Source organism: Canis aureus, chromosome 18, assembly GCF_053574225.1.
Source record: "Canis aureus isolate CA01 chromosome 18, VMU_Caureus_v.1.0, whole genome shotgun sequence".
NCBI lineage: Eukaryota > Metazoa > Chordata > Mammalia > Carnivora > Canidae > Canis > Canis aureus.
In genome coordinates this window covers 57,119,539-57,143,307 of record NC_135628.1, presented here as the reverse complement: position 1 = coordinate 57,143,307, position 23,769 = coordinate 57,119,539, and the positions used below count along the sequence as shown (strand labels likewise).

The window sequence follows — 23,769 nt, the reverse complement described above, 5'->3', positions numbered from 1 at the left end:
TCCTGGATTTTCTGGTTTCCCAAGGGGCTTTGCAAAGACCTTAATTATAGACTAGTCGGGGAGAACTATTTCATTAGCTAATTTTCTGCGCCCACCTCCTTTTGTCAGGTGAAAATGTGTAACCACGGTGCTTAGTGAAGGCACAGTTAATGTGTTTTGGATAGTGATTTGCCTTAAAAGGGGTAATTAGTATTCTAGTTTGAAAATAAACACCACATCTATTAAAAGTACTGCATTCAGGAATAGATTAAAAAGTTGAAAAAGCTAAACTTATGTCAAAATTTGGACCAAAAAAAAAAAAAAAAGTCAGGCAAATGTCGTTGTATATATTATTTAATACGTTTGGTTATTTTAAAAAATCTTCAATGGAAAGACTTGCTAATTTATCCTCTAATTATTAAGGAATGTAAAACTGTCCGTGTTACAAAAGACCAAATTTTAGGACAATTAAGATCACTGGGACATTAATGGACTGAATATTACAGAAGACAGTTCCCTAAATTTAGATTAGTATTAATACGAAAGCCACTAAAAGAGGCTCAATCTTTTCAGAATGCCCAATAAAGAGACGTGTGCATGATAGCATCAAGGAACCGTACTGTAACAAGTGGGGACAGTAATCAGGGTTCTTAGGCACACCCAGAATAATATGAAAAATCATGGCAAGTCTTCCAGGTGGCAGAAAAAAACACTTAAAAGACATTTTTATAACTTCACTTCTTCCAGCACTTGTTTTTTAGTTTCAGAACCTGACGTCAACTACGACCCTATGGCTACACATAGCTTCGAGGTCCTGCATCTTTTCACTTTCCCTGTCCTGTTGTCACCAGATGCATACGCTTCACTCCCTGCAGCTGTTCTTTCTTTTTCTCTATCACAATTTATTTTCCAAAGTACCCACTCATCTACCAATCTATATATGCCACCCGTCTCAATATTCATCCTTCCATTATCTAGTTTATTAACCTACCATGTACAAAACAGGAGAACAAGACTTCTCAGAAGGGTGATGGAAGGAAAGGAGGGCCCAAGACAAACTTTAGATAGTTGTTATGGCCAACAGCACTAAACTGGGACAAAATGGTCAAAAGTAATTCCTCAAAGAAATCTGACTTTGGTTGCTAAAATGATGGAATGAGAAAGAAAAAAATGATAAACCCTAAATTAGATTCAATGACCTGACATTAACACAATGCTGTAAAAAAGAAAAGCAAAAATTCCTAAGAAGAACATGGAGGAAAGAGCACTGTAACACACCATCAACAGTCACAGGGTGACTCCTGCATAACTGGTTATCTACAAATATTAGGAAGTCACTTATTAAATGGTTGCCCCCAAACTAACAAGTGAGCATCAAACCTGGTATAGAGATATGTCCACAGTAGGGGATTAATAAATATCTACCAGCTAACTACTCTCATCATCGCCTGTTAACTGTTCAATTGGATTATATGCAAAATATGAAGAAAATCTTAAGTCTCTATTGTCTAGATCAAGGGTCTTCAAGTAGCTGGATTTACATATTTTAGGAGCCAGCCTAATCGAGGTCTCATCATCTCAAATCAGATTGACCACAGTGGCCTTCTAACCAGTTTTCCTGCCTCCAGTCTCTTCAGTTCTCTCCAGGCTACTTGGATGTCTTTATGCCACCAGCCTCTGCATCCACAGCCCCAGCTGACTTGAGTATAAACCAAAAGGTAAATAGAAGCACTGAGCACCATGCCTAAACATAGTATGCATTAAGTGTCAATTTACTATGAGACCTTAGTGGGCATTCAAAAGCCTCAAAACTCTGGCCTCTACATACTTCACAAATTTGAATGACGACTAGGCCTTTACAGGGCTTCTCTCCTCCAAAGTGGGACACTACCTATCACCATAACATGCCACATGCTAAACACCTCCATTTCTCCCTCCTGGGACTATATGCTGCTCCTACTCTCTTTTCACCTTCTCCTAAGGCAATCCTACTCTTCTCGCACAAGCTCTCTATCCACCACCAGGGGCACCCAGCTCTATTCTCAAGTCCACATGAAGCTCTCCTACAAAGGTCCCAACGTCACTCCTGTGAGGTCCAACGCTGCATTTTGCCTACAGCACCTGTGAGGTGTGCATCTCTTTCTGTGAATATGAGGTACTACTATAAACTGGTGAGATAAAATTTCTGAAATGCATAAAGACAACTTTTTCATAACTGAAACATCTCAGCATGAAATGCATTATGCCCATAATTCCAGCTATAGAGATTTATCTCTCGTCTGTAAGACAGAATCTTGTCTTCAAGTAAACTTAATGAACAAGTGAAGGGAGAGCTTCAGATATCTTGCTAGTGTGTTATTTCTTGACCTGGGTGTCGATTTCTTGGGTATGTTTAGTTTGTTAAAATGTGTGAAAAATACACTCTTATGGTGTGTACACATTCTTGTCTGTATAAGCAAGGCAAGATAAACACACAGAAGAAACGTGGAGAAGGGGAGAGGAAGGGAAGAGAAAAACCTAAGATCCACAATCTTACAAAGGAAAACTTCATTCTCACGTATTAGCCTGGCAGCCATCATGGTAGTTCCAGGCACCTACTTACCTTTCAGAGTATTAAAAATGTTTCCCTTTAGAGGCTCAAACGCTATTAATCACTTTTACCCTTTTAACAAGGTATAGTTTGGCTGAAATAAAAATAATAACTATAAAATATCAACATTTCACAGGATAATACCAACATAATTTACAAAAATGCCAGGAGGAACAGCTAATTTACATGAATAAAGCACTCTGGAAGTGCAAATGGTATACAAATTCTAAACGATGATGATAATGATGGTTGAGTTATCAATATTTTAACCTTTATAAATGTAATTAAAAAATAAGCACTTAAATACCACTTTACATTCTCTAATCAGTTTAGAGGTACTAATTAAGCCACAGGTCATCCTCAGAAATATATGTAAATAATTCCATTTAGAGAAAATGGAAGCCAGGTCACCAACTTAGGCTCACATTGAAAGAACTAAAGATATCCAGTTCTCTTTGGTGTTCACAACTTCAACTGAGAATGTGAAACATACTGACATAAATCAAGGAGGACAAGAAAAACTCAATGCTCTTGTTCTGTTTTTGGCCTCTGCTGTAAACTTTGCTTAAAGAAATATACACTCGCTGGGGGATGTCTGGGAGAGAATTTAAGTAAAATGATGCCCCACCCTGCCATGGCTACACCAGAAGCTCAATACAACCAAACAAAGCAAATGAAGAGAGCAAGTGGGAAATACAGAAAAGAGTTTATAAGCGAGTGTACAAAGCCACTAAGGTCCTGGATTGAAAGGAACTGCTTTAACTAGGAAAATGCTGAATCAGTCCTATTTCATCACAGAGCCACGTATGCACCCTTCTCCTTATCCCTACATTGGAATCTACTGAAAATGGCATGCAAGTTTAAGTATGAACTCAAGTGAGGAGACATGAAAATATGAAATTAATCTTAACCTCCTAGGTTGTAGCCCATTATGGCCTCCTGTGATATTTAGGTCCCTCTGCTGGAAGATTCTCAAGATTCTGTGTAGTTCTGGCCAAGAGGGTCTGCCTAATAGTCTCTACACATTTTTTTTTCCGATGTCAACAAGCATATGAAGCTTAATATATGAGCAAGATATCATAAAAAAGGGGGAGCAAAGCCACAAAAGCTTATATAAATTTTAAAAAACCAACGGAGACAATACATCACAGTGGTTAAGTGTCTAACTGGAATTAGACAAAGCGGAGTGTGATTCTCGACCTCACCACTTAATAGTGGGGCAAGTCACCAGACTTCTATTTAAGAAGTTTGATTTGTCACCTAAAGCTACAAATAAGCCTGCTTCTCCCTCTGCCTATGTCTCTGCCTCTCTCTCTCTGTGACTATCATAAATAAATAAAAATTTAAAAAAAAAAATAAAAAAAATAAAAAAATAAAAAATAAAAAAAAAATAAAGCTACAAATAATGGCATTATCAATGTGGGGATTAAATGGAATAATGTGGGCAGCCCAGGTGGCTCAGCAGTTTGGCGCCGCCTTCAGCTCGGGGTGTGATCCTGGAGACCTGGGATCGAGTCCCACATCGGGCTCCCTGTGTGGAGCCTGCTTCTCCCTCTGACTATGTCTCTCTGCCTCTCTCTCTTTTTCTCATGAATAAATAATCTTTTTTAAAAAATAAAAAAATAAATGGAATAATGTATGTGAAGTATTAAGCACAGTGACATGTGGTAAATGCTCAGTAAATGTCAGCTGTAATTTTTAGATGTTTTAATTATTAATGGAGAGACCAGAGAGAACAAGAGAATGGTGTATCTGCACTAGGAGAATGGCAAATACAACTGCTCAGAGGTAACAGGAGGAATTATGAATACTGAAAGATAAATGGAGTAACAGAGGGCAGGCTTGACAATAATAGGAAAAGATAGCAAGATAAGAACCAAAATATTAATTCTTTACAAAATTATTGAGTGCCTGCTTTGAGATGTTATAGTATTAGTTTACAGATAAAAAAAAAAAAAAGAAGTCATCCTCAATGCAAACAGATCAAGAGCTATTAATTCAGCTGCTGAGCCTGTAACTTTAGGTGACAGGTAGGGGGGGAAAAAAAAACAAATAACAGCAGAGAATATGTACAGGGTTAGATAAAATGGCAAACCTGGCTCTGTTTGTGATAGATCCTGGCTGGTTCAAAGGCCGTTATGAATCAAGGCTTGAGATGGATAAAGCCTTGATGGTTGTGACAAACAGCAAAGCTGCAAGTCAAAGAAATACTTTATTTTTTTAAGATTTCATTTATTTATTCATGAGGGACACAGTGAGAGAGAGGCAGAGACACAGGCAGAGGGAGAAGCAGGCTCCATGCAGGAAGCTCGACAAGGGACTCGATCCCAGGTCTCCAGGATCACACCCCGGGCTGAAGGCAGCGCTAAACCGCTGAGCCACCAGGGCTGCCCCTCAAAGAAATGTATTTGCAAATAGACTCCCAGATAAAATGCACATGAAAGTGAACTTCCGCATCTTGATTAGTTTGTATTTTTTTTGCCCTTGGAAAGATTGGTAACAAAGTTTCAGTCCTGCAACACTCATATCAATGGAAGCAAACTACAGCTCTTCCATTGAATAGGGATGATAACCTTGAAAAATAAATCACTCCACTATGCTAATTTTCCCAGTCTGAAGTGAAAGCCTTGCTGTAAAAGACATGGTATACTATCCAGGGAAGTCAGCCCTCCAAGGAATCAAGACTCCCCAGAGAAAGCATGTTGTTCAGTAAGAGATTAGGGTAACTCCATGAATATAAGAAAATAAAGGCAGAGATATGCTAGAACAGAGTTCTAAGTTTACACCCTGGGCTGCTCTCAGCACCCAACTTGTTATGGAACCTCCTGGGAGCCTCCTTAACATTAGTTGTGAAAAGTCACTATAGGGGCTCCTGGGTGACTCAGTCGATTAAGCATCCAACTCTGGATTCGATCCAGGGTCATTCAGATGAAGCCCCATAGGCTCATCACAGAGTCTACTTGTCCCTCTCCCTCTGCTCCTCCCCATCGCACATGTGTTCTTGCTCTCTCACTCTCTCTAAAATAAATATATAAGATCTTTGTGGGGGAAAAATTACTACAATAGTCACTTAAATCATTCTTTTTAGAATCTCCCTATTCAAAAGTGGTAAAGACGATAAATGTTGACATCAGACTAGGACTCAAAGCCTGGCTCTATTGCTTACCATCATGAGGACACAGTCCTCATGTGAGCATGGAAATAATACCTCCAAGCTCTCTGGAATGTTATGACAATTGAAAAAAAGAATACATTTAAGGCTTGGCCTGAGTCACAGTCATTAGCTTAAATGAGTATGAGAGCTGCAGTTTCTTTTTTTTTTTTTTTTTTTAAGATTTTATTTATTTACTCATGAGAGACAGAGAGAAAGAGAGAGAGAGAGAGAGAGAGAGAGAGAGGCAGAGACACAGGCAGAGGGAGAAGCAGGTTCCATGCAGGGAACCTGGGACTCCAGGATCACGCCCTGAGCCAAAGGCAGATGCTTTAACCACTGAGCCACCCAGGTGTCCTGAGTGCTGCAGTTTCTTGAAGAAACACCAGTATTTCCTTTTTACATCCTACTGTCTAATTCCATGGTTCTCCTGCACATCAGAATAACCAGGTGGGCTTGTTAAAACACAGATCACAAACCCCATCCTCCCAGAATTTCTCAGTGTGTCTGAGCCAGAACTCTAGAATCTGTACTTCTAACTAGGTTGGCAAGTGATGCTGTTGATGCTGGTCTGGGGACCACACTGTAACCACTGGTCCATCTAACATCATTCCTAATGCCCCTGTCCACTGTGAGAACTTTTCATGCTAAAGACAAAGAAACTGACCTCTTCCAGAAGGAGTCAGAAAAGGCTAACATCAAAAAAAAAAAAAAAAAATTGTTGGCCATGTACCTATGCAATAATGAAATGACAGCATTGGCTGAGCTAACCAGCCCCTAAAGAGAAAGTTAGGGGTGCCCCCCATAATCCCTGGCACTCTTTTTTATAATATATTAGCACAGGTTTATCCTGTACAAATACCAAGCAATTCATGTCTGGTTAAATCCCCACAGACATGTAGGCAGAATGCACAGATGGCTTTTTCCTTTCTAAATACTGTATGTATAATTTTTTTCTTTCCTTTCACTTGAGCAGTAAAACTCACTGCCTTCAGACTCTCATGGGGCCTAAATATGAATAATCTCAGTGCATTCAGAAGCACCACAGTTCTGGGGTCCTGTACACTTGCTCTTCCGATACCATGAACTGCTCATACCTGGCTGGAACCCAGCTGGTCATGAATGGAGATAGAGGAGATAGAAAAAAAACTCAAGAGCATTATAGATCTAGAAGATGAGGGTTCTCTCAAGCTCTTCTGGTTGCCTCCAGGTTTTGATTTTCCAGAAAAAAGCTCTACTCTCCAAGGTGTACACATTTGTACCCCTCTAGTCCTCTGATTAATGACCTCAGAAGATGAACAACTGCTCACACATACTAGAATGGAGCTTCTACGTAAGTAGAGGAAAATTAAAAGACTATTTTCTATTAAAAATTCAAACTTTCTTTGAACATTTTAAGTGCCCCTACTTTGCTTTAGGAATTTTACCTTTATCCTTCCACAAGTAAATGGATTTATCATCATCTCCAACTGCTACCAGGCTAAAAAAAAAAAAAAGCAAAAGTACTGCTATCTGACCAGCAACAATATAAAGACTTGGTGACCATGGCAAATTATACTAATTACCACAGACTAGCTGGACATCTTCAAATTGAGGCTCTCTGAAGTAATTTACTATGATAAACTGACTGAATTACAGCAATTTTAATTTCATATTCTTGTAGTCCCTTCCTCCCCCCCTTTCCCCGGTAACTTTGTCTTTAAAAAGGCCATTTTGAGGCACTTTGGGTAGGATCTTTTTTTATGCTAGATTTGTAGCATTCTCATGAAGCTTGAAATTAAAATTTCTTTTTCCTACCAATTTAGTCCCTTCCCACTTGGCAAACATCTTTTTTGATTCTTGCATCTCTAATGGAGCTGAAAATTAATACTTTTTTGCTTAATTCTTTATTTATGCAAAAGAATCATCAGTGATGTTTCAGTATGGTTCTTTCTGCATAGTAGGGACTTGTAATAAAAACCTTACATTTCTATAGCACCTCATCTTTGAGAAGACCATAGAACACTTCAAAAACTACTCAGAGGGAACATCTCCACACCACTCACTTACAGCTGCCCCTCAGGTGAAATGCATGCTCTGACTAAATGGCATTTACTCAGAAGAATTACATAATACAAGCCTAATGATTCTAAAAAAAAAACTTAACACTTAAAGAAGGTAATTACACACAAAAGTGTCACTGAAAGAAGTGAATGTGATTTACAGCAAGTGTAGTTCATTTATAGCAAGGTATGCAGGAAAACTTTAATAAGGATAAAAAATGGAAATAAAAAAATCAAAATGTAAAATCTTTCCCCCCAAAGAACTAAGGACAGTTTCGGATAGTCTCATTTTGACTTAACCTATTATCAAATTTGTCACCATTCTTCCAAATGTGTTGTCACACTCATACTAAAAATGAGTGAGCCCGGGTTAGCTAGGAACGATGCTTGTGATCATCTCCATTATTAACAGTTTTTCTTGCCAACATTATTCACGCCCCTTATCTGGAAGCCTGAGTTAATCTGCCTGGCCAAGAGAAAGCCTGGAAATGATTTAACTACCATCCAGTTTAAGAGAAAGGTGATGAAATGGTCTCCTGGGAACATATCAGATCTTCAGTTTTATGATTCCTCTGCTACATGATTTTTAAATCTACCAAGTTCATCCCATTTACAAGGCATTTAAAATTCAATCTTAAATCAATCAATATCTATTAGGTATCAACCACTCATTCATTCATTCAAGAAATATTAGGGACATACTGCACCTAAGAAGCTGTGCCAAATTCTGGGGGGGGGGGGGGGGGGGACAACGATTAATAAACAATGTCCCTTCTCTCCAAAGAGTTGAAAAGGAATTAAAAACTGCAAATGCAAAAGCACAGCAAGAAATTTAAAGACATATAAGAAATGGTCCTCCAGAGGACTTCTAACTGCCTGAGAAGGAAAGATGTGGATTCGATGGAGGAAAAAAAATAACTATGAGATATGGTAAATGAATAGTAAAAACAAGAAGTGCAATAAGCTCTGGAAAGGAAATCACAGGTAGCTTCATGAATAAGATAGAGCACAACAGAGCATGAATAAGATAGAGCAGATAGAGTACTCAGGCAGGGGGGCAAAGATGGTGGGAAAGATGTACAGTATAAAGGAAAATACTGGTGTGAGAAAGAACAGAGTCCAAATTCAAGGACAGAGACACTAATTTAATCAGAGTATTTCTATAGGAAAGGGGTAAAACTAAGTATGGAAGAGTAGGCTCATCCCAATTGTTGGAGGCATCTGAATGCCAAGCTAAGAAAATAATCTCATTCAGCAAACCAGATTTTTACAGGGAAGGAGACCATTTGTAATGACCTAATATTTAGTTTGCACTTTCAATTTACTTCTTTGATTATGCAACTATGCTGTTCCAGACAAAGCCTGGTACATCCATCAACACCACAGCACGGGGAGTCAAGCTGTTCTTCACGAGTCCTTTCCCATGCAAGAACTTAAAATAATCACATTTCTACGGGACGCAGGAAGAATCTGTGGCCATCTAGCCTGCTAATATCCTTTTTCTTTGTGGTAAAATCCTAGGGGAACCGGTGGGAGCAGAGTTGAACTGGCATTGCTGCCTACCACTCTTCTATTCCCAAAGCACCCCAGTGAAGCCAGCTGACAACCCTAATAGATAATTAGTATCTGTGAAGAATACTGTGATACTATCACACCAGCCCACTCACCAAGTTTATCTGCCTTCAGTGAGGGATCCCAGTGACCCTACACCTGTGCTACATCCCAAACAGAGGAGTAGTTCCAAAAAGCCAGGTGAACCTCGGGGCAGTGAATCTCCAAGGTACCCTATGTCAAAGAGCGGAACATCTAAAATGCACCTGGGTACAGAAAAACAAGAGATGGTATTTCTAATCACAGTGGGTGAACAGATCATCAGCAAGGACCCAGGATCAGAGAAGAAATGAGGAAGCCTGCAGGGATATTCAGTCTATTTCCCTGGTGATACACATTCAATTCTGTCAGGATCAAATGCCCGAGGAAATCCAGCCCCATTTTCCTAGGGGACTATCCTGTAGCCCAATAGTTCTCCCCGTGGAAGGATTTCCTGACGTTCAGTTTACAGTTTGCGTTTCTTATTTCTTTCTGCCATGCTCACCTCCACTGTGGTGGAAAGTAAATAATCCCTTTATTTCTTATTTGAATCTTTAAAGACAGTGAAGTCTCACCTTCACCGTCCCCAAGTTTACCTTCTGCATTTCTATTTCCAATCAGAAGCACTTGAGCTACATGATCAGTTATTATTTTGTCATTCCTCTTCCCAGAATAGCAGGCACAGCCACCTTTACCACTCCTTTGATAAATGCACAAGTGACAATAAACAAGGACTTAATTTTGCTTTGCAGCTATGTGTGAAATAGCTTGAGTCACCCTGCAATGTGCTCTGTACTGAAGCTGCGCCAACTCCTGAGGACTCTAACTTTGCTGCGAGTGACTAACTTAAGAATGACGGTATCTCTTCAGGAGCATCCGATCCCCAAAAAAGGTTGGGCAAATGTCTATTTGCTTCTGTGCTCATTCCTAAACGTGCCAGTTCTTCCAATCAGCATTGGAGCTTGCCTCCTCCCAAGTCCTCAGTTGCTACAGATGCTCGACCCATTTGTCGAGTGCCCGGGTGCAGGAGTGTCCAACATGGCATCGGGGATGCTGTCCCACCCAAGCCAGAGAAACGGGATGACGAGCCCCGGCTCACCAAAAATACTGCTGGCCTTTCTCATTGCCATATCACGTTGCTAACACATATCTAACATGCTGTCATTCATCACCCCCGTGAGACTGGCTACTTCGTGCTGAGCTCTCGTCACCTGCTGCACAGTGTTTGGTGGCAGCCCGTCTTCCTGAGACAGAATCACAATCAAAGTGGTGAACTGTGTTATGTACTGTTCACTTTGTATTGTTAAAAACCTTTGATACTTCTAGGTAGCTGAACCAAAAAGGTTCATACCCCTTACCAGCAGGACAGCTCTTTGGCAAAAGCAACGAATACTGCCGGGAAGCCCAGTACTACTTAAAAAAAAAAAAAAAAAAGGAGCTTCGAAGCCTTTAAAAATTTGATATATAATCTTATTTGGGATTAAAAAATGTAAGTGATTTTTAAGGAAATTCCCCTGTGAAGGGCCCATTATCTTTTTCAGGGCCTCCCTGTCTTGCCAACAGAGATTTGACAGCAAATATTGACTCCATCCATCCCTCTAGAGCTAGGCAATGCATGCATAAAAGATAGATGGGTGAATATGATGCTCTTAAAGGGTTTAGAACAGACCTCTGAATAACGCATTTTCTTAAGAGACTTTAAGTTAGAAAGGACTTCTTTAGGGCAATATGTCATTGTTGTGCCTTCCCATCAACCACATTCCCTGGATTTCTGATGGATGGAAGACAGAAGACATGGGAGAGAATACAGAGAAACGCTTGGTGCCCAAACCTCACTACCCAGTCCTCGGTCATTGTCAGCAAGGCTGCCAAATACAGGCATCTCGAGGGAAAGAAATATCAAGTCACCTCAACTCCAAAGTCTTTCCCTTATAGCTGGCCAAAGATACTTGTGGCCCTGCTCACTCTGCTGCTTCACATCCCTCTAGGCTCACCTCTGGACCTGTGAACACAAGCCCTTACCCCCTCTCCAAGCTGTGTGTCCACTCCCGTGAGGGACTCACCAGCTCCTGAGAGCCAGCCCCCCTGGCCTGAACAGCAGGCCGTCATCCTGTCACCCGCACGCAATGAAAACATATGTAAGCGAAAGGCAACGTGTGGCATCACTGAAAGAAATGCCAGTGTCTAGTGATCGTGTGATATGCCCCCTGTGGCAACTGCAGAATGCTAAGTAAGCCCATGAACTGCACACACAACTCCTCACTTCACTTCTACATACGAGTTTCCGAGCTCATCTACTTTTCAGCTTTAGCTGTTATCCTCAGGCTGAGAGATGAGCCCTACACTTCTACTTCCTGCCCTCATATCTCCCCTGGCTTCCCGTATTCACTCTCTAGTTACCTAGAGTAACATAATTCCAAAGGGATACTCTGACAATACCTCACAGGTAACAGGCACAAAAGCACCATCTTCCCGATCCTAATCCCCAACCACCCAGGTCAGAGTCGACGTTAGAAGGTTTTGGAAAATTCACTCTTCCTTCAAAATCTCTCTAATCTCGGGACACCTGGGTGGCTCGGCGGTTAAGCACCTGACTTCAGCTCAGGGCGTGATCCTGGGATCAAGTCCCACATCGGGCTCCCTGCAAGGAGCCTGCTTCTCCCTCTGCCTATGTCTCTGCCTTTCTCTGTGTGTCTCTCATGAATAAATAAATAAAATATTTTTTAAAAACAAACAAACAAAATCTCTTTAATCTCTGTCCTCTTGCTTTTCAGCAGCCCTGCCCTCACCTGGCCTTTCCCTCCTACACTGATTAAGCCTGACTTCTAACCAGGATCTCTCTATCCATTTCCTTCTCCACCAACCCATTTTGTGCACTGCTTCCAGATAAATCAACCTAAAAATATTAATTTCACCATTTTATTTTTCTATCAGAAAAGCATAATCTCTACCACCAGCTAGGAAGTAATTATGCTTCCCCAAAATTAACCTAAATCTGATGAAGCTTCTAGACCCAAGTTACAAGACAATAAAAAATCACAAGTGATACCATGGAAAAGTTATCAACAGAAGCTAGAATGTGGAAAATTCTATAGGGCAATGATCTAGTTTCTTCAATAAATAAATTTCAAGGGGTAAAAATAAAAATGAGAGATTTAACTTATAGATGGAGTTTTAAGAAACTTACCAATCACACTGCAATATTTAACCTTATTTGGATTCTGATTCAAACAAACTACAAAGAATATAGAATTATAGCATTTGAGACAGCCGAAACATGAATAGTGACTGGATATTTTGGTTGTAAGAAAATTATGTTTTTAGGTATTGTTATTTTTTTTAAAGGAGTTTTTATCTTTCAGAATTCACATTCCAACATAGATGAAACAGAGTCATCTCCAGGAGTTTTCTGAAAATAATAAAAGACAGGGAAATGAGCAGTGGTAGAAATAAAATAATATTGGGGTGCCTGGTCAGCTCGGTCAGTTAAGCGTCTGACTCGATTTCAGCTCAGATTATGATCCTGGGGTTGTGAGATCCAGTTGCAGGTCAGGCTTGTGCTCAGCAGGGGGTCTGCTTGAGATTCTCGCTCTCCTTCTCCCTCTGCCTCTCCCCTCATCGTACTTGTCTGCTTTCAAATAAAGCTTTAAAAAATAATGTTAAAACAATATTACCATGAACTGATGAACTCCTGACATGGGTCAAATTAGATGATGGGGGTTCATTGCACATTTCTATGTATTTCTGAACATGGTTGAAATTTTCCACAATAACAAAACAAAAAACCAGAATAGCAGCTCACTGCCAAAATGAACAAGTCCAAACTGCCCAATCTCTTATTTAATCTCCCTGTCACCCAAAATTATTCAATCTAGCTTTGGTAACACTTTCCAAATAATCAACTAACCACCAAAACCTTTAATTCTCCCCAGGTCTCTAACATACTAGTTGCATTATGCATTCAACCCTAACCAAAATGAAATGGGCCAAGTCTCACCTTGACCATGAACTCCACTACCTGAACCCATTCTGACCTCCTCCTTCTCTGGTCTTCTCTAGCACTGGTGTTCACAAAGAAAATTTTCTCATGGGGTCATGAACTGCTCTGTAATTGTCCTTGATCAATGTTTCTGTCTTAACTCCCTGCAAGGTTATACTTTCTTAAATTCCTTCTAATGAATATGTTTAAAAATAAAGAAATATCTTTTTCCCCCTCAGTTAAAAAACAAGGTTTTTCCATTAACATAAATTTAGAAAATTCATACAAGTAAAAAATGGGAGGAGGGAGAGGCTACATAGAAAATCCCCATTTTTAATAAAGACAGGAATAAACATTCCAATAAAATTACTTCTGATCCAAAAAACAGTCTTGGATGAAATCATGTATTTGTCCAATTGTCAACTGTTCAAATCAAAAATAGGAATTACCTGCTAGCTGTCCTTGAGCTGCTAACTCTAAATAAAGTTGTCCAAAATCTGTGAATGGAGATCAGTGGCAGCACATTCATGCAGTTTTTCTTTTCCCTTTCAAGTGTGTGTGTGTGTACTAAAGCATTTTCCACCATCTTTATGGAGTTTCAGCATCTTATCATTTGCTACCTGTCATGGAATGCAGACATTCCTAAACAGGGGACAGTGACCTTTTGAATTTAAAATAAATTCACTTTTTGTAAACCTCTCTTACTCCTTAAGATTGTCTTTAACAGCTTTGGTTTTAATGTGACCAAACCTCTGACACTTGGTAATCCTGGCTTTCAACTTGGAGCATGCATTAGAATCAACTGGAATCCTACCGAAAACAGGCTCTCCAGAGGTGGGGTGCAAAGGGAATCCTCACCACTTACTATACAGCCTCCTGGTCTCTAGCAAGGACCCCACCCTCGGCCCAGGTGTGCCACACCTTCACAAGCACACCGTCTTCATAGGGACCCTTACAGCATCAGTAGCAGCAGAAGCCTGATGGGCACATGACTTGTAATGCTCCATCCTCTAAAATCTCAGACAAAACCAGATAGAGAAATAAGCTTTGGGAGTAGTAGGCTGCCATTTCTACCACTGTTTCCTCCAGATCAAGATCTAATCTGACCCAGGCAGACTCTGCCTGGGTAAAAGGAATTTAAGGAGAGCAGATTTCCCCCCAGATCTACCTTATTTTGAAGTATTTGCTGCTGAGCTACTATTTTAGAATTTGACCCACTGTACTAAGATGTCCATGACATTTGCCTCAGGTTTCCCTGGGCATTAGGCACCTTAACACTTGCCACATTTGTACCAGGAGCCAGAGTGATATCCTTGGCTACCCATCAGTTCTGGCTTTAAGCATTAGTAGTAGTGAACATGAAACAATACAGGGTAAGCCCTGATACTATGGAAACTGGCTCCAATTTAGAGGAAGATTTCTAATGTAACTTTCTAAAGTAAACTCAGTTTTGTTCCTCAAGCAGCATACTACCCATTGACAAGATACAATAAAAATTCCAGGAGCAAGCACCTTTCTGGAGATGCAATGGCATGGCTGATGATGATTTTAATACGCCACCCACAATAGAGACTATCAAAAAGTTTTAAAGCCTGAGAAACGAAGAAAAACTTTCTGCAAGGATAATCTGACAAGTTATCTGGCTTGGAATATTGGGGGGAAAAAACTGGTTTTACTTCAAGATCTGGAATCCTCAGCTAACAAAATATCAAATGAAACCAAACCTAAGAACAACCTAGTTTCAGACCTGGATTCAAAATAGAAATTGCATTTGTCTCCTTGAAAAACTCCTCCAGGTCATGCATGGATCAGTACCAATAAGATTTGTGGATTTTCTTACCTAACAGCAAACTTCAAAGTTCTCTCAGCATGAGGTCAATTTTATCACTATTTAAATATTTATGTGGCAGTTAACAAAAGTAAAATGATTTTACATTATGCCTGTGTTGATCTCAAGAAAAAGAGATCAAGGCACTAAAAAGTGAAGTAACTTCTTCCGGGTGCCACTGTCAGTGGTAAACACTGTAATTAGAGCGCACTGCCTCCACCTATAGGACACAAACGCAACTACAGAGTGCACGAAGGGGTTAGCGTTTCAGCCAATAACAGCTAAAGGGGCAGTTTGTTTTGCAAGAAGATATGAAAGAGGAGATTATTTTTTTATTTTTTATTTTTTTAAGAATCCTAACACCTGTTCAAAATGATTCTCTTATTTCCTGTTGGGCAGAATTCCACAAGAAAGAGAATATTTTGTTTCTAGTGCACCTCAGTCTTATGCACTTTAAAATGTGCAGCCAACAGTATGACAGGCATGTCACCAAGTAGGTGACATTTTGGAAGGTGCTGCTGCTGCTCAGAAGGGCAAAAACATGTATTTCTATTATCACGGTTTCAAAAAGAGTGTAAAACTGAAAAAGGGAGTGCAGCGGTGTGTGGTCATGGGGCTGACACCAGGAAAAAACTCTGACACCCTGTTACTAGCATGACTGCAGCCTTGTCTCCTCACAAAGCTGTCTCCAGACACAAACACGCTGAGACAAACAAGCCTTTCAACTGCAGGACGGATTCTGTCTGCCAGGGAGAGCCCAGGTTCCAGTGGAGAGAAGCTGCTGAAGTCTTTAGAAGATCAAAAATTATTTTCTTTTCCAAGATTTAATAAACAAAAGAGCATTTCCATTTTTCTTTTTTATTTATTTATTTTTGCATTTCAGTTTTTCAGCAAGAAACATCTTCCATTCAAAGAAACACTGAAATTCAAATTCTACATATGGAGATCCATTCACGTTGTACACCATCACCTCCACTCAAGCTGGCTCATGCTTAACTTCAGGCATCTCCTGTTCTTCTCCCTTATTTCATTCTCCAGAATGGATTTTAACCCACAGAGCAAGCCACCAACAAGTATGTGAAAACTAAACTGGCCTAAACATAAAACTCTACATGGAATTTAACCAAGGGTCTTTTTTTAAACCGTTCATGTCAGTTTAGGAAAAAAAGCACTCTCCCGTGTTACTACTCCTACCAAATCTCTAACAGTGAATTTAGTGGAGAAACATACATGCCTTGCAGACTCCTCCTCACTTCACCAGTGAGCTCTCCATCTTGGGTTCATCTTTATTTCCTAATACCTCGTATGCAGCTAGGGCCAACAACTTAATAGTAAACCGTAGTTAAAATATCTGTCACAATGGAAAGCAGATTCCTGAGTTGACTGCATGATGTCATAGATTTTCCAAGACTCCCAAAAGATTTACAAATCCTTCTCGCCTTTGTAATTGTTTACCATGCCCCATGAAAGCCTGTCTTGTTTATTTCACTATTAGACAATACTCAATACCATCCACAGACTCTCCCTGCATTAGTCTCTAACCACTCTGCTCAGTCTTTTTCAGTGCCAGCACACCAATCCTACTTTATCTCATCATACCCTGATCAAAATCCCCAGTAGTCCAATATTACTGAAAACAAAGGTCCCCAAACTTCAGCACGCATAGAAATCACCTGAAGCACCTGTTGAAACACAGACCATATGGATGTATCCCTAGAGTTTACAATTTGGTTAAGTATATGGGAGAGATAAAAATCCGCACTTTTAATATGTTCTCAGGTAACACTGGCCCCAAGTGATGGTTTCTAATTTGAGGATCCTAAATGAATACAACAAAAGCACCTTAGGAACTAAAACCAAAACAAACAAAAAAAACCCTGAAACTACAGACAGAATCCAGTCCTTAACCACAGGGGTTCTCATTCAGGACGTCTAGAAAGGGGCTAGGAATTAATCCCTGGGTAAAATCAAATGCATACCCAGCTTCAGAAACCATCAGTCTGAACATCGGTCACAAACGCCTTACATGGCATCAAAGGCTCTCCACGAGCTGTGACCAAACCTACCGAAGCCAAACCATCACTTCAACATGTTTCGGCACAATTATATGACACACTGTGCCAACTGTCTTCTTATATTTAGTGACATTAGTTTATCTGTGCACCTGCCACTGCGTACTCAGTTTACGGATGGGTATAGAGTCTAATATTACTTAGTAATCTGTGACGGAAAGAACTGTTTGAAGCAACTAGAAAATACAGAGAAATAAAAACAGTGTAAAAGGTGCAGAATACATCTCATTGTCTAGTAACAATTCAAACTATTTAGATGAACTTCTTATGCAAAAATGCTTCATTCTCAAATCTGTGGGTTAATAAAGATGAGTAGAATGGACAGTTAAGAAGCAATGAGAGATTAATTCACATCATGACTAAGGTCATTATTCCAACAACATGTCTCAGAAAACAAAAGAGGGGGGCAGCAAAGTAGGTAAGAGGAAGAGAAAAATGGACTCAAAGAAGCAAAGAACATGGTGAGACCTTGATCTCCAACCAACTAGACACAATAAATGAAATGAAAATGATATTTCTATATTATACACCTTACCTTGTATTATTAGGTCAGATTCAGTTTTATATTCTTTAACTGTCAAATAGCTTCCACCAATGATACATGAACACACTAACATCAAACAATAACAGTATTCCAAGCGCACAATTTGAACACTATCAGTTTGCTGAGACCTGTAACACACAACTGAGACCTCTCTCCTGTCCTCAACACATCTTGGGGATGAAAGCAGTGGGAATAGCAAGCAACTGCTAATGGACACAAAGTTTCTCTTTAGAGTGTTGAAAATATTCTAATATTACATCGTGGTGATGGTTGTACAACTCCATTAATTTACCAAAAAAACACTGAAATCTATACTTCAAAGGCACGAATCTTATGCCATGTAGATTATATCTCAAAAGAGCTGTTTAAACAACTCATATTGTAATATGAAGGGTAAGATCCCCAAATCACTTATTTGAAACCATACATGTGAAAGGTACAAGTCAGTTAACAATAAAGCCACAAACACACATTTTAAATCATGTTTACATGTCAGGATGTTCACGTCTCATCGAATTTAAAGTTCGTTAGTATATTATAAACATTTTCAATATGAGTTAGTGGGTTTTATTTTCAAAAGTGTGGGAACTGTATATGTTGGACAAATTTAAAGTAAGTAGAGCTAAGTAAGGCATATCTAACTTTGTTCATTATCATAATTAATTCTTCATTATAATATTATAAATATGATAATATTACAAATAGACTTAAAAGTTGTTTTCAACTTACAACATTAGTCTAAGTCGGTCAAATATCAGAGATCAGAAGAACTTGTAAAGTATTTAAGAACTTTGCAAAACTAGGTTTAGATATTCCATAAATACTTTCTAGGACTTGATATAGTCAATTATGAAATGCTGTTCAGTACTATAATACAAATAATTCCATATGTTAATACTTCATATTCTAATAGTGTCCAACATGTTTGCATAATACAAATTGCTAATATTTTATGGTATCTTTCTATTCATATATTTTTAGTCTATCTGTATCTATCTACCTACCTACCTAATTTACTTGAGACAGAGAGAATACAAGTAGGGACAGGGGGAAGGGTAGAGAGAAGGAGAGAATCTCAAGCAGGCTCCATGCCCAGTGGAGAGCCCAACATGGGGCTTGATCTAACAACCCTGAGATCATGCCTGAGCCAAAATCAAGAGTCTGACACTTAACCAACTGAGCCAACCAGGCACCCCAATCTGTATCTTTATATATAAAGAGCATCTCTGGCAGGAAACCACAAATGTTGGAGAGGATGTGGAGAAAAGGGAACCCTCTTACACTGTTGGTGGGAATGGGAACTGGTACAGCCACTCTGGAAAACTGTGTGGAGGTTCCTCAAAGAGTTAAAAATAGACCTGCCCTACAACCAAGCAATTGCACTGTTGGGGATTTACCCCAAAGATTCAGATGCAATGAAACGCCTGGGCACCTGTACCCCGATGTTTCTAGCAGCAATGTCCACAATACCCAAACTGTGGAAGGAGCCTCGGTGTCCATCGAAAGATGAATGGATAAAGAAGATGTGGTTTATGTATACAATGGAATATTCCTCAGCCATTAGAAACGACAAATACCCACCATTTGCTTCAACATGGATGGAACTGGAGGGTATTATGTTGAGTGAAGTAAGTCAATCGGAGAAGGACAAACAGTGTATGTTCTCATTCATTTGGGGAATATAAATAATAGTGAAAGGGAATATAAGGGAAGGGAGAAGAAATGTGTGGGAAATATCAGAAAGGGAGACAGACCATAAAGACTCCTAACTCTGGGAAACGAACTAGGGGTGGTGGAAGGGGAGGTGGGCGTGACTGGGTGACAGGCACTGAGGGGGGCACTTGATGGGATGAGCACAGGGTGTTATTCTGTATGTTGGTAAATTGAACACCAATAAAAATTAATTTATTAAAAAAAAAAAAAAGAGCATCTCTTAAACCCCAGTGACAAACTCAACAAGACAGGGGTATATTCTTCAAAATACCACTGAGAAGTTAGTGGACATTATAATTATTGGTTCCTTTTAAGCACTGTGTCTTTTTCCCTCTGGCTATCTTTAAGAAGTTTTTCTTCAGTTTTTCAGCAACCTGATGATGATGTGTCTATGTATTGGTTTTCTTTGTGTTAATGTTGCTTAGGATTTGTTGATCTTCTTGGACCTGTGGGTTTCTGTTTTTCAAAAAATTCAGAAACTTTTGGTTTTGATTTCTTCTGATAATTTTTTGCCCAAGTAACTCTCTCCCTTCTCTCCCATACCTGCAACGACAAAATGTTAAACTGCAGGATACTGCTGCATTATAGACAATATGGCTTTGTTCATTTTTCTTTGCAGTCAAGCTTTCTCCCTGTGCTTCATTTTGCATCGTTCTGATTGACTCATCTTCAAGTTCTCTGATCTTTTCTTCCATAGCAGGTAATCTGAAGCTAATGCCACCTGGTGAATTTTTCATTTCAGATACTAATTTTTATCAATTTTCTTAAATCTCAAAGTTGCAGTTTTCTGTTTTTTTCACAAACATAACTGTATGCTTGACACTGTGGATGGTTCACTACTGAAAATGTGGATTATCTTACTTTAGAGTGAGTTTTGCTCTGGTAGGCAGCTTATGTACAGGTGGACCAGGCTGATGCTGTAGAGACCCGGTTATGCAAGATCTAGAGTAACCCCTACCCTACAGCCAGAAGAGTCCTCTTCCTACAACATAACCTATCTGAGGCCACATCTGAAAGTACAGGGTACTCAGCAAGTTCACCTTACTCTGGCCACTCCAACTGACTTCCAAGCATCTGGCAACATCTGGAACTGCTGTTCAACATAGTCAGTCCCACAGTGGCTGTTTTCTGCCAAGCCTTGCAGTGTATCTGCATAACTTTATATTTGACCAAAGGCTCCAAGGCATTCTTTTTCAGATTGATGAGGCACCTCCTCTGTGCAATTCCCTCTTCTCCACCTCCACCATCCTAACCCACAGATTCCAGCTGCCTCCATATCCTCAGACTCTCATCATCTCTGCTTCCACTGCTTAGGGAGCCTGCTGCTATTTGCCTAGATTTCATTTCCCTGTGCCATGGTGTGGCAGGTGTCTCCGAGGAGGAAGCTGGAATGAATGCACTCTCAGCTCTCAACTGAATGTGCTGACTGCCTGAATCTAAACGGTTTTAGATTGCTTACAACAGGAGGTAACTTCATCATGGCTAGAACCAAAAGTCCCTCATTCTATTTTTGAAATGGCTCAGGAATCCCTAGGTGGCTCAGCGGTTGAGTGCCTGCCTTTGGCCCAGGGCGTGATCCTGGAGTCCCATGATCAAGTCTCACATCAGGCTCCCTGCATGGAGCCTGCTTCTCCCTCTGCCTGTGTCTCTGCCTCTCTCTCTCTGTGTTTCTCATGAATAAATAAAATCTTTAAAAAAAGATGTTAAAAAAAAAAAAAAAGAAATGGCTTTAAAATCTATTATCTTACTTCATCCTTAAAACAAACATGGGACGTCTTGGTGGGAAAAGTACATATTTTCATGATATATCAAGATATAAAACATTAAAGAACCAGTTTTTACACAATAAGGATATTTTTATTCAAAATACAAATATTCATCAAGCACCTATTATGGACACACAGCAATAGACAAAGTGGTAAAAGGAACTCAGGGAATGTAGATGCAACCTACATTCTTTTCAATGAGTCATCAATAAAACACCTAGATTGCACCAAAAAAGAAAAAAAAAAAAAGCTTAATGAATAACTAACCAAGAATCTACCATTCACTCCAATAGGAGCATACCTATACTCTTGAAAATGACTACAATTTACATTCATGATTTATTTTTTCCTACAAATACTATTTGCCATGCAAGTAATTTTATTCCTACACAGTTATATTTTTCAATTTCCTACATATACTTAATTTTTTTTCATATTAGTAGGTACTATCTAACCAAGTCACTTCTATTTAGCTGGGCCAAATTTGCTTCCACTAACTGTTAAGCATATTTCCAATCCTCATCTGGCCAAATCAAATATATTTTCCTAGCACATGGAGAGAAAATATAATAGAATTTCTAAATACCATCTCTGCAGCACCATACCAAACAGTAATATCATTTCTCTGATCTCCAACAAATCAAAGTGATAGATTTATACTTTACAGTTATTTTCATCTCTCAAAACAAGCTCTTGACCTGTCATTTACCCCAATATATGCAAGAGATGACTGTAGGAAAATGGTCATAAAACTAAGCTACATATGTTTATAAAATACTGTTTAAAAACATCTTAATATTGATTACCTTAATGTATTACCATTTCCAGTGAAGCCAAGTACATTATAACAGAAAGCCAAACACTGTACATCCTTGATTGCTACCTATTGAGAATCTCCTAATTTTAAAGCCTGCTAAAAAAAAGTTAAAGGGTCTTTTGAAGATGATAGAAGTTGATGACATCGGCAGCCTCACCTTTAAATAGCAACACTGCTTTCTCACTGTTTATGAGTAAGGGAACATTTTTGGTGGCAGTTTTTCATTCCAATCTGTTATTTCAAACTAAGATGGCACCTTCTGTAAAGGTACCTTACCTGCAGAACATCTTGGATCTTCACCCACACATCCGCCATATCATACAGCTTGACATCTTCCTGCTGAGTCAATGGAGCCACCACAGTGTCTTGCAGGTACCCCAGGACCACAGAGTGTGCAGTGGCTACAGCGTTAAACTTGTCAAACAGCAACTCCAGCAGTTCTAGAAGTAACCTGATGAAAAATCAGATAACATTTACATCCATACATGCACACATGCGAAGAGGGCTTTACACTGGCCCTCACAGAAACCAGCAACTGCAGAAACAGCACATCAGATTTCCACTGACTGATTTCCAACAGTTTTATGATCGAAGCAACTTGTGAAATCTAAGTCTTAGTCTCCTCTACTATAAAAGATGATGTAAGAACTTAAAAACCAGTTGTAATGTCTCTAAATCATCAGTAGCTGCTCATGTTTCCTTTTTATCATATTTCATTGATCACCACACTACTACTTTGTATTCATATACAGTTTCTCTGAGAAATTCAGGCAGTTTTTCAGACAACAGTTCTGATGCTACACAGAACATGCTATTTCCCAGCAATAAATTGGGCACTTTTGGTAAGGATACTAATCCTTTTAGTCATGGAAGGCTGTGCCTACCATTCAGATGTATGGACTAAGTTGTGTGAAAAAAAAAATACACACCTGCCAAGCAATCAACTTTCACCACAGGGTGCTGCTCAGGCATCTGCATTATCTCATCTTTCATAGTGAGAGATGCTGGACACATATTATTACATCAATTTTATATACTCAAGGACACAAAATGAGGTTGCAAGGCAGCTGAGCCTAGAACAAAAGTTGATTTCCATGTTGGTGCATTTAGCCACGTATCTCTTGCTATAGTTCTAGAATGTAGATGTGTATTTAGAGATAGCTCGAAGCTTTATGTCAGGAATACCAAGTAATTCTTCTATCACTGAGCCTTACAGCTTCACTGATCACCTCAGCTTGAATCATTCTTTCCTCCCTTGAACTTGTATTTTATCCCACTTGTAAGGTAATTATATGTGACTTAATAAGTGTGGGTCACAGGTATTTATATAGAGACATTTTACCTTCTTTCTTCATTATTAGTCTTTTGGTGTGGGAAACGGCTTTATACATCCATGTATACTTAGGAGCATTTAAAACTGTGATAAGCAAGTATTTCCTGAGTTTAATGTATACCATGAACAAGTCTGGAAAATTCTGGAATGTGACCTTTATTGTATATTGTGGGCTCTCAGTTCAGAGTTCCTAAGGAGACTTACAAACCAACCTGAAAAGTAGAAAAGGAAAGCAAAAGAGCTTGTCAGCAATGTCAATTAACAAAATTTTATTACCATAAATAAGAGGTTATAACTACAATTTCATCAAAATGTATAGCCTATTATCTATTCCTATGGCTACTTTATTACCCAATTACTATAAT

The 23,769-nt window shown here is 39.3% G+C and overlaps 1 protein-coding gene across 12 annotated transcripts in view; it reads right to left on the bottom strand.

Moving 5' to 3' along the window:
• The window catches only part of EXOC4 (exocyst complex component 4), a 747,424-nt gene that overhangs the window by 626,762 nt on the left and 96,893 nt on the right, over nt 1-23,769 (bottom strand). For all 12 annotated transcript variants that reach the window (XM_077857384.1, XM_077857385.1, XM_077857386.1 and 9 more), the window contains exon 7: nt 22,348-22,522. In XM_077857384.1, the coding sequence (XP_077713510.1) occupies nt 22,348-22,522 (175 nt within the window). The remainder of the gene's footprint in view (nt 1-22,347; nt 22,523-23,769) is intronic.